Below are 11,727 nucleotides of genomic sequence, written 5' to 3'. Positions count from 1 at the left end.
AAACCGATCTTGAATCTTGACTTCTTGAGCCACTCTTATCCGATTTGGCTGAAATTTCGCATGACGTATTTTGTTATGACTTTTAATAACTGTGCTAAATATGGTTCAAATCGATCCATAACCTGATATAGCTGCCATATAAACCAATCTGTAATATTGACTTCTTGAGCCTCCAGAGGGCGTAATTATTATCCGATTTGGCTGAAATTTTGTACAACGGCTTCTCCCATGATCTTCAAAATACGTGCTAAATATTGTCCGAATCGGTCTATAACCGGATACAGCTCCCATATAAACCCATCTCTCTATTTTACTTCTCGAGAGCGCAATTCTTACTTGAATTGGCTGAAATTTTACACAATCACTTCTACTATAGTCTCCAACATTCAAATCAATTATGGTCCGAATCGGACCATAACTTGATGTAGCTCCAATATTATAGCAATTATTTTCTTTTATCCCTTGTTTGCCAAAAAGAGATATTGGGAAAAGAACTCGACAAATGCGATCTATGGTGGAGGGTACATAAGATTCGGCCCGGCCCGGCCGAAATTGACTTGTTTTTATTTAGTAAATTACTCAAAAATATTCAACGTATAATCTGTTTTAATTGTATTTAATTAATACCACTTAAAATACAATGAATTATGCATGCACATGGAAGTATATGGTCTATGAATATACATAACTACGATTTAACAGTTAAACTTAGAAATCTAAACTAACATCTACCACTAATCGATTGGGAAAAAATCTCATTTTTTGCCCGTATTCCAATTATTATTGTAAAACCACGAATTTGGCCCAACCGTGTCCAGAGTTGGAGCCGTTGGATTGGTTTGTTCGTCAAAGGTGTATAAATACCTATTACCATAATATCCCGAGTATCCTATGACATACGGCCAAATACGAATGCCATTTGTGTTCCCATTGTAGAATGGCCGATATATAAATGGTGTGGGTGTTGTTGTTGTCAATTGTGAAAAAGTGGGTTGGACGCTAAATGGTGGGCGTGTGTTGTAATAATAATAGGGATAACTGGGATAAATTTGAGATTGCAAGGGCTGAAAAGAAAAAGTGTAAACAATTAGAGGAAGATAATAACAATGCCGTTTTATTCTGTTGTAATAATGTTACTGTCTTTTACTCAGAAGCTTTTTATCATGTCAAAGTTTGGCCAAGTAAAAATTTGGGTTCTGTAGAACCATACTTTATAGAGTTCCCATATGAACTGCTATACAAATACAACTTCTTTAGCAAAAAGAAGGCAAATTTTTATACCCACCACCAAAGGATGGAGGTATACTAATCTAGTCATTTACAATAGTTTGTAACACCTCGAAATATTGATCAGCAATCCAATAAATATGTTAAATATTTCAAAATTTTAGACATGATAAAAGGGTTTGCTGTAGATCTTTTAGTGGTCTGCCCTCCGCCTTGCGGAGTAGTTTGACCACATTAAGATAATCACAAATACCACCACCAATGGTGAGGGCTAACAACAGCCGAAAAATTTTCCATGTTCTCGCCAGTATTCAAACCCAGACGTTTTTTGTTATAGACTACAAGCTGAAAAGGGCCCGCTCCGCTGCGCCATCTTTCAAATGCAAATTTGCCTATAAACATTCCATAAGGAACAGGAGTAAACTTTTCATGTATCAATGAGTGCTCTCCGATGATATGGGAGCATACTTTTTATAGTCGAGTCCGAACGGAATGCAGCAGAGCGACACCTCTTTTGGGAGAAGCTTTTACATAGCAAAGTACCTCACAAATGTTCTCAGCATTAGGGGAGATAACCACCACCGAAAAAGATTTTCTGATGTTCTCGCCAGGATTGAAACGCAGGCGTTCATCGTCAAAGGCGGACTTGCTAACCTCTGTGCTACGGTGGCCGCATCTTTTCATCTCTCTTATTTTATCTAGAATCTTTCACTCTCTTATTTTATCTGAGCCCTACACTGGCAGGGTCAGAAAATAAGTCCTAATGCCTTTTCGATATTTCACCCCCAATATGGATATCATATTCGTTCTACCTTTCATTTGAGCCCCATATTGCCATGGTCGGTAAATATGTCCGATTTAGGGGTGTTTTGGGGGGTGGGATGGTCCCACAATTGGATATCAGATACATTTTCTACTCTTGAATAACTTTTATTTGAATCCCTTATTGTCGTCATTGGTCTATATATATATATTTGGAAGGTTTTAGGGGTTGGGCGGCCCCCCTAGATACCCCATCCGCCATGTGGATACCAACTTTTTGTTTTTAGTTACTGTAAGGGAGTATACAAAATTTCGCTTAACTCCTACCACCCATCTCCGAGATCTGGCGTTTCTAAAAATTAGGGGAAGGTACGCCCCTCCTTGAGATATCAAAAAATTAAGTACCCTTTTTTTCACCACTGGGCCATAAATGTTGATGCCAGATTTGTACTGTACTTTTAAATACCTTTCATTGGATACCCATATTGCCCAAAGCGGTGAAAGTACCCTGTTGGGGGTTTTTGAGTGTGGTGGACCCCCCGAACATTTATGGTGAAATTTTTATTCGAAATTCGTACTCTACTCTTAAATACCTTTCATTTGATACCCATATTGTCCCAATCGGTTAACAAGTCCGCTCGGGTGGGTATTGGGATGGGGCGTCCCCCCAGGTTATTTGACCCCAAGATTTTACACCAATTTCGTATTTTTTGGGGTACCATAACGTGGCATACAAAATTTCGCTTAAGTCGGTGCACCCATCTCCGAGATCTGGCGTTTTCGAAATTGCGGTAAGGGTAGGGTCCGATTTGGCTCAAATTTTGCACGTGGTGTTTTAACCAACAACTGTGCTAAGTATGATTCAAAGCGGTTCATAACCTGATATAGCTGTCATATAACTCGATCTCCCGATTAGACTTCTTGAGCTACTAGAGGGCGCAATTCTCATCCGATTTGGCTGAAATTTTGCACATGTCGTTGGGAAATGACTTTCAACAATTGTGCCAAGCATTATCTAAATCAGTTCATTATCAAATATAGCTCTCTGGATTAAACTTCTTGAGCTTCTAGAGGTCGCAATTCTTATTCAATTTGGTTGCAATGTTGCATATATCGTTTTGGTATGACTTCCAACAAATGACTAAGTCTGGTTTAAATAGGTTTATAACTTGATATATCTGTAATTAAACCGATCTCCCAATTTGACACTCTGTGTCACTGGAGGGCGCAATTTTTACTAGATTTGCCTGAAAAAGTCATTCAAAAAACTTGACAAATGCGATCCATGCTGAAGGGTATAAAAGACACGGCCCGGTCGAACATAGCTCGCTTTTGCTTGTTATATAATAGATTCTAATATGCACCAGGTTGTCCGTAATCAAAATTTTCGAAAATTAAAAACAGTTTTTAACTCTGTCAAAAACTAGTTTTTTGGCTAGGCTTGCGACATTTTGGACGTATGTATTATACGTCGAAATTGTATGCCATATACGTCAGACTTTCCGAAGGCCATCTCTGGGTAGAACCTAGATAGAATTGGCTTAAAATAACTGTAACTCAGTTGAAGAAAAATGAAACAAGAGGAGCCGACAAGAACGCCCTCTACCTAATGTGAGTATTTCAGTCATGTAGATTCCTGCGGTATCTGTAATTCAGTTCAACCACTTGAAGCCACAGTAGCCGATTGAGTTCTCTACCAATGTGAGTAATTCAGGCGTGTAGATCCTCTGCGTTACGCACATCGCTTTATAAGAAGCAAACTGCAAATGCTCAATGATAAGGGACCTCCTTTTTATATCCGAGTCCGAACGATGTGCCGCAGTACTACACCTCTTTGGGGAGAAGGAATAGAACCTTACAAATATCGCCAGTATTAGAAGGGTATAACTACCACCGAAAATTGTTTCCTGATGTTCTCGCGAGTATTCGAACCCAGGTATTCATCGTCATAGGTGGACCGGCCTCCTTAAGAAGCGAACTATTAAATATAAATTTGATTTGCCACGCACTTATGCAATTCCCTTATGCAATTTTTTTAAGTTTTTTTTTTTTACATATGCAACATTTTTTCACTCCACAACCATTTAACTGTCCTTTTATTTATGGCAAATTTTTATTTTATTTTATTTTGCAGTCACTTAAAATCACTTTCGCTAATGTTCTATTTTAAAAATTTCCACACTAATCCAATTTTCCTTAATCATGGCTATTACCAATATGAGTGTTGTTATAATTGCCAAATAAATAATCGCTGCCATTTTCACTTTAGTGTTGAGGTTGTTGAGGTTTATTATCTCCGAATGTTTCAAATCAAACTGTGAGCCATTTCCATACATCCATTAGTATTTATATTAAAAATTTTCCTCATTTTTCCACCGTTATGCCATTGAACTTGACCAGACACATTGGTAAAATCATCACCACCTTCATATCATCATTATTTTGTCGTCATATAGAGAACTGAAACAAAAACGTTTTTCACCTTAATGATGGACTAATTTGATGAATTTATTAAAGTAGAAAAACATTTACGACAATTTTTTACTTGTTTTTTTTTTTTTTTTTTTTGAATAAGAACCAATTTAATAAAATTATTTCATTCTTGGGGCTAAGTCGTCACGACAGTTCATTACCCCAATAAGGTCAACAAAAAATTTGTTTGTTTTCCATTTTCTTGCATTTATGGAAAAATTTGAAAAATTGTGATTGGGTATATCTGGAAAAATTAGTATTTCCCTTAAAAGTTAAGCGAAATGGAAAGCTTATTGGTTGGTTTCAAACTTAACTTATCAGTGCTGGGTCGTCGCTCGAATGCCACGAGAGGCTATTATCTATCGTTGTTTTCGTATCTGTGAAAGTGAATTTTAATGGATTTTTTACTAGTTTTTTCGATCTTGTCCCACTGTACGATGACTAAGATACCATAGAACGAATACCTAATGACACCTAATCCAACTGAGGGAGTATAGTAATAACCATGCCGGTGGGTTGCAGATTGAACTATGCAAGAATGGATGCGACACTTTTATAAAGCTGCTATCACACGATATGTATTGTAATATGAGCACATCGTGTGATACACACGAAAAATTTAATATGAACAAATAAAAGCGTGCTAAGTTTGTCCGGGCCGAATCTTGCATACCCTCCACCATAGTTCGCATTTGTCAAGTTCTTTGAATTACTTTTTCAAATAGAAAAACACCAGCCATAGAAAAATCCCACCTCCAAAATTTGAGGCAAATCGATTAGTAATTGCGTCCTCCGGCGGCTCAAAAAATCAAACTGGGCGATCGGTTTATATGGCAACCATAGACTGATTTAGACCATACTTGACACAGTTGTTGGAAGTCAATATAAAACACCTCATGCAAAATGTCGGCCGAACCGGATAACGATTTCTCCCTCTAGAAGCTCAAGAAATCAAGACCTTAAATTGGCTTATATGGCAGCTATGGACCGATTTGAACCATACCTAGCTCAGTTGTTGGAAGGCATAACGAAACACGTCATGCAAAATTTCATCCAAATAGGATAGAAATTGCACCCTCTAGAGGCTCAATAATCTAATCTGGAGATCGGTTTCTATGGCGGCCATATGAGGTTATGGACTGATTTAGACCATACTTGACACAGTTGTTGGAAGTCAAAATAAAACACATCATGCAAAATGTCGTTCGAATCGGATAATAATTGAGCCCTCCAGAAGATCAATAAGTCAAGACCCAAGATCGGCTTTTATGGCAGCTATGGACCGATGTGAACCATACTTTGCACAGTTATTGGAAGTCATAATGAAACACATCATGCAAAATTTCAGTGAAATTGGATGGGAATTGCACCCTCTAGAGGCTCAAAAATCTAATCGGGAGATCGGTTTATATTGCGGTCATACCAGGTTATGGACTCATTTAGACCATACTTGACACAGTCATACCAGAACACTTCATGCAAATCAGATATGAATTACATCCTCTAGAAGCTGTAGAAGTCAAGACCCAAGTCGTTTTATATGGCAGCTATATCAAAACATGAACCAATTTGGTCCATTAACAATTCCAACTGACCTACAATAATAATAATAAGTATTTATACAAATTTCAAGCGCCTAGCTTTACTCCTTCGAAAATTAGCGTGCTTTCGAAATTCGGCAGGAAGGATTTTCTCTTGGCTCTAGTCATTGCTGGTGAATTTCATAGAAATTGGTTCAGATTTAGATATAGCTTTCATATATATATATTTTCACTCCTAGAGTCACTGCAAGCGCATTTATTTTTTATTTATTTTTAAATTTTCCACAGTGCTTGCCTCGACGACTACCACAATATTTAAGAAGTTTGGTCGAAATCGTTTCAGATTTAGATATAGCTCTCATCAGACCAGATTTTGGGTACTTTGCAAAAATGTCATTTGTCAATTGTAGTTATTACAGTTTGAACATATTTGCTCGAAATTTTATACGGATTGTTTAATAACCCATCCGCCGAGGTCCATCAAAATTGTTTCAGAATTAGGTAAATCTCCAACTTTGTACTGGGAAGGTAGGTGTAGGGTATTATAAAATCGGCACCTCCGGACTTTTGCCTTTCCTTACTGGTTTCATGTTACCTTATTTCTTGCTCACCACCACCGAAGTATTAGGGGTTCATTTATTTTGTCATTCCGTTTGCAACACATCGAAATATCCATTTCCGACCCAATAAAGTATATATATTCTTGATCGTCGTAAAAATCCAAGACGATCTAGCCATGTCCGTTCGTCTGTCTGTTGAAATCACGCTACAGTCTTTAAAAATAGAGATATTGAGCTGAAACTTTCTACAGATACTTTTTTTTTCCATAGGCAGGTTATGTTCAAAGATGGGCTATATCTTAATATAGCCCCCATATAGACCCATCCGCCGATTTAAGGTCTTTGGCCCATAAAAGCCACATTTATTATCCGATTTTGCTGAAATGTGGAACAAAAAGTTGTGTTACGCCCTTCAACATCCTTTTTTATTTATTTTATTTTTTTTTTATTTATTTATTTCTTGATAGTAATACATAAGCCTCCTCGGCCAAAAAAACGTATTACAACGATATATATTCCTAAATAAACATTAAAAAAATTAAATACTTCACAGTTACATATAGATGTAGGATTCTTAGCCTAATTCATTTTAATTGGCTCCCCAGCCATAACAAGATTATGCAAAAATTTAAACTGTTGGATTTTTTAAGTTTTAAGCGAAATACATTATTCGAGTGTGAAAAGATTCTTAACTCAGCGGGCAATACATTCCAATCCCTGGTCACACGAATACAGAATGATCTTTCGAAAACAGACCTAAATATACGAGGCAAGTTTATCTGAGTACTCCTACTCGAGCGAGAAAAATTGAAGTATCTACGCAGTGTAACCGGTGTTCCACTTCTTATAACTTTGTAAAAGAATAATATATTTCGTAGATCAATAAAACGGTCAAAAGAAGTTCCCAAAAAGGTTTTGACATACCCTGAAATGTTGTCAGGAACACGTACATTATATACAAACCTAGCTACTGCATTCATTACCCGTTTCAGTTTAAGAAGATTATAGTCAAACGTTCCTGACGTTATCTCCAAGCCATATAAAAGTTGAGGCATTAACAGAGCGTGAGCAAGTCTGACTTTCACCCACGAAGGGAAATAAATACCTGCCGAATACAACCGACGCAAAACACTATAAACACGAGAATGGAGAGAGTCAATATGACAACCGAAATTAAGGTCTTTATCAATCACTATCCCCAAACACTTAATCCTGTCAACAAAATTAACTCTAGAATTTCCCACAAAAATATCAAATCCAGGCTGCATCTGGGATCCAAACTGTAATGCCTTAGTTTTTGAAGGATTGATAGAAAGCGAGTTAAGACTAGACCATAACAAGATTCGTCCTATAGAAGCATTAATATTCATCTCCAAAATATTGCTAAAACCACGATCCACACTAAAAAGAAGATATATATCGTCTGCAAAAAGAAAGGTGTCACACAAGTTATGTCCAAGGAATTCAGAAAAATCATTAATGTAGAGTATAAAAAGAAGAGGTCCTATGACCGAACCCTGCGGCACTCCAGAAGAGAGGGGAATAATGCTAGATCGAGCTCCATTAAAATCAACAAATTGTGATCTACCGCACATATACGACATAACAAGCCTGCAAGCAGATCTAGAAAATTTAAAGTTATCCCTTAATTTCTTAACCATAGTACCAAGCAAATAGAATTAAATGCCTTAGTCAAGTCAAGAGACAAAAGGACACAATCTTTCCATTTATTCAAGCCATTCCGTATTGACTCAGTAAGATGAAGCAGCATAGATGTTGTGCTGTGACCTGATCGAAACGCATATTGGGAATCAACAATTTTATGCCCAGCACCCAACATTATCCGATCTTTAAGAATAGGTTCGAAAACTTTAGAAAGTACTGGAAGAATTGAAATAGCTCTTAGATCATCAGGACCACGAATAATAGAAGACTTAGGAATTGGTACTACACGCGAAATTTTCCATACATCAGGAAACACAGAAGAAGTCAAAATAGAATTAAATAAATGCAAAATCAAATCAGAAATGTAGAGAAATAAAAGTTTAAGAAACTTGATAGGAATACCATCAACACCAATGGACCTAGCTTTAATTTTTCCTAAAGCTACCGCAACATCATTAATATTTACACAACGAAAGGATACCGAATCTCCAATATCAGGAAATGATTCAAAGTCAATATTAATAGATTGGTTAGCTTGAACACCGGAACCAAAAAAATTGTTAATCGTATCAACATCACCATCATAGACTAGGCTGTCATCGCCAAAGCAACCAGAACCCTTAAGAACACGCCAAAAGCCCTTGGAATCTAAACTACCAAATCGTTCAGAATAATATCTATTTCTTTCCTTCCGTATAACGGATTTGGCCTTGTTCCGATATTTACAAAAAGTCTTCCAATTCTCAGGAGTACGATGCTCTTGATATGCACTATATGATAAATCTCTAAGATTCTGAGCAGACAAAATCCTTCTGCACTTCATCCAATCACCGCCGTCATTACGAATCCTTTTGCTTACAACAGGCACAAACGCAAAAAGATAATCAAAAAGTAAGGTGATACGAGCACTCAAATCATCGACTTCAGAAGTGTTAAAGAAGGCTGCATAATCAAAGGCAGATAAGCATTGCATCAAACCGTCCCAGTCAATATTTCCATAGTCCCGGTACCCTATTATGTCTTCAAAAGCCGCCAAAACAATATTAAAAGATGAAAAAATAAGTGCGTGGTGAGAAATGGATGGACACTGAACTTGATTAGAGTAAAAGGTCATTGAGCCATCACTTACAAGCATAAAATCTGTTAAAGATGATGATCCATGAGCAACACTATAATAGGTCGGTCTAGAATTGTGTACAATAGATAAATCAAGCCTACTACAAACAGATCGCAATAAGGTAGATCTCGATACATTAAATAAATCGCAGTTAAAATCACCAACAATAATGACCTTTGAGTAGTTCAAAAGAATGTCATAGTGTAGTTCCTCAAAAGACATGATATCGCCGACAGGGGGAAGATAAACCACACCAAATAAAAGACTCATATTACCATAGGTTATTTCCACATTTTTAACTTGGCTTAGATCGGTCCAGATTTGGGTTTAGATATAGACCGATCTCTCAATTTAAAGTCTTGGCCCCATAAAAGTCGCATTTATAATCCGACTTCGCTGAAATATACACAGTGACTTATGTTAGGCTTTTCAACATCCGTGTTGTGTATGGTTCAGATCGGTCTATATTTGGATATAGCTACCAAAAAGACCAATATTTTATTCTTCAAAATTGAACAATGATTTGTACTTATTAGACCACTCAATGTCCGTGCCGAATTTGGTCCAAATTGGACCATATTTCGATATAGCTGCTATGGGGGCATAAATTATGCATTTTGCACCGGGTTATGACGAAAGGTGGTTTATATATATACCAGAGGTGGTGGGAATCCAAAGTTCGGCATGGACGAAATTAAACCCTTTTTACTTGTTAAAATTTTTGTTACGCTTTAAGCTGGTATACATATAATTATGTATACCAGCTTACCGGAATTACATATAATTATATGATTATCTCTCTTTTGGAATATGTTTTGAGAAGCCCTAGAGGTTTTCCGTCCTCTTTTGCTGATTTATTGTGTTTAATTTTAAGAATTGCTTCTGCTATTTCCTCCTTGGTGGAATAGAGTATTATAAGAGCTGGGGTTGAGTACCTAAATACTCGGTGTACTTCACATTACGTATGTTTTATGAAAAGTAGTCCTCACACCTACTACACTGATCAGCAGTATAAGTGAAAAGATTTTCATTTCAGTTTTTTTCCTGCATTGTGTTCTGTCCTGTTAGTCTGCCTATCTTATATATAAAAATCAATTTGTGTTTGTTTCTCAGTTTGTTTGTTTGTGTGTTTCTTATAGACTCAAAAACGACTGAACCCATTTTATTGAAATTTTCACAAATGGCGCACAATGATACCGTGGTGAAAATAGGGTGCTACATTTTTTGATATGTGAAGGGGGGCGCAAGATCTCGGAGATGGGTGGTGCAATTTAAGCAAAATTTTGTGTGTGTAAAAACAAAAATTTGGTATCCAAATTTCGGATGGAGTCCCTGGGGGCCACCCCACCCCCAAAACCTACAAAATATATATATAGACCAATCTCGACAATATAGAACTCAAATGAAAGGTATTTAATATTTGAAAACTTATCTGATATCCAATTGTCGGACCAAGTGTTTGGGGGACCACCACCATGGGAAAATGGGACTCAAATGAAAGGTATTTACGAATAGAATACGAATTTGATATCCAAATGTGGGACCAAGTTTCTGGGGGTCCACCCCTTCCCCAAAACACCCCCCAAATATAACTTATTTACTGACCATGGCAATATGGGGCTTAAATAAAAGATATTTGAGCGTAGAATACGAATCTGATATCCAAATGTGGGACCAAGTATTTGGGAGGCCGTTCCTCCCCAAAGACATCCCCCAAAGAGGACAAATTTAAGACCATAGCAATATGGGGCTCAAATGAAAGGTCTTTGGGAGTATAGCACGAATTTTATATCAATACTCGGGAAAGTGTCTATGGGGCCACCCCATTTCCATAAAACCACCTATATAGGATGTAGCTGCTGACCATTGCAATATGGGGCTCAAATAAAAGGTATTTTAAAGTAGAACACGAACATGATATATACTTTCAAGGCCAAGTCAATGAGTGGCCGCCCCATCCCCCCAAACCGGTCATGTTTGCCGACTATGGAAATATGGGGCTCAAATTAAAGGTATTTGAGGGTAGACCACGAATCTACTATCAACACTCGGGACCAACTGTCTAGGGGACGTCCAAACCACCATAACAACCCCCAAATAGGACGTATTTGCTCACCAAGACAATTTGGATCTTCAAGGCAGTGGAGCTCGATATTGGTAGTTTTTGGGGCCCATACCCCAAACCAGACATATTTGCTGGCTTTTGCTATAAGGGAAACGGGCTTTTGCTATAAGAAGACGAATTTGATATCTAATTTCGAGGTCAATGCAAATATGCGGTTCAAATAAATGATATAGATACATGAGAATAGCGCTCTATGCTGATATATTTTCAGGGCTTAGTGTTTGGACAACCACCCCAATCCCCAAAACACCCCTAAAT

At 37.3% G+C, this 11,727-nt stretch overlaps 1 protein-coding gene across 1 annotated transcript; it reads right to left on the bottom strand.

The window, feature by feature from the left end:
- Nucleotides 1-588: 588 nt before the first annotated feature.
- LOC106084834 (uncharacterized) lies at nt 589-4,444 on the bottom strand. Its single transcript, XM_059363903.1, has 2 exons — nt 4,203-4,444; nt 589-1,064 (listed from the first exon to the last, which is right to left on the bottom strand). Exons 1-2 carry the CDS (start codon nt 4,323-4,325, stop codon nt 756-758), a joined length of 432 nt encoding a protein of 143 aa, XP_059219886.1. The 5' UTR covers nt 4,326-4,444; the 3' UTR covers nt 589-755.
- Nucleotides 4,445-11,727: the final 7,283 nt, after the last annotated feature.

This window comes from Stomoxys calcitrans, chromosome 1 (assembly GCF_963082655.1).
Source record: "Stomoxys calcitrans chromosome 1, idStoCalc2.1, whole genome shotgun sequence".
NCBI lineage: Eukaryota > Metazoa > Arthropoda > Insecta > Diptera > Muscidae > Stomoxys > Stomoxys calcitrans.
This window is presented reverse-complemented; position numbering and strand designations above follow the sequence as displayed.

Excerpts from the sequence above, each read along its gene's own strand:
- LOC106084834 (XM_059363903.1), bottom strand. The coding sequence starts at position 4,325 with ATGTATGGAAATGGCTCACAGTTTGATTTGAAACATTCGGAGATAATA. Across the intron at positions 1,065-4,202 it reads TTATAACAACACTCATATTG|CCCTTGCAATCTCAAATTTA; the intron begins GTAATAGCCATG and ends TTTTCTTTTCAG.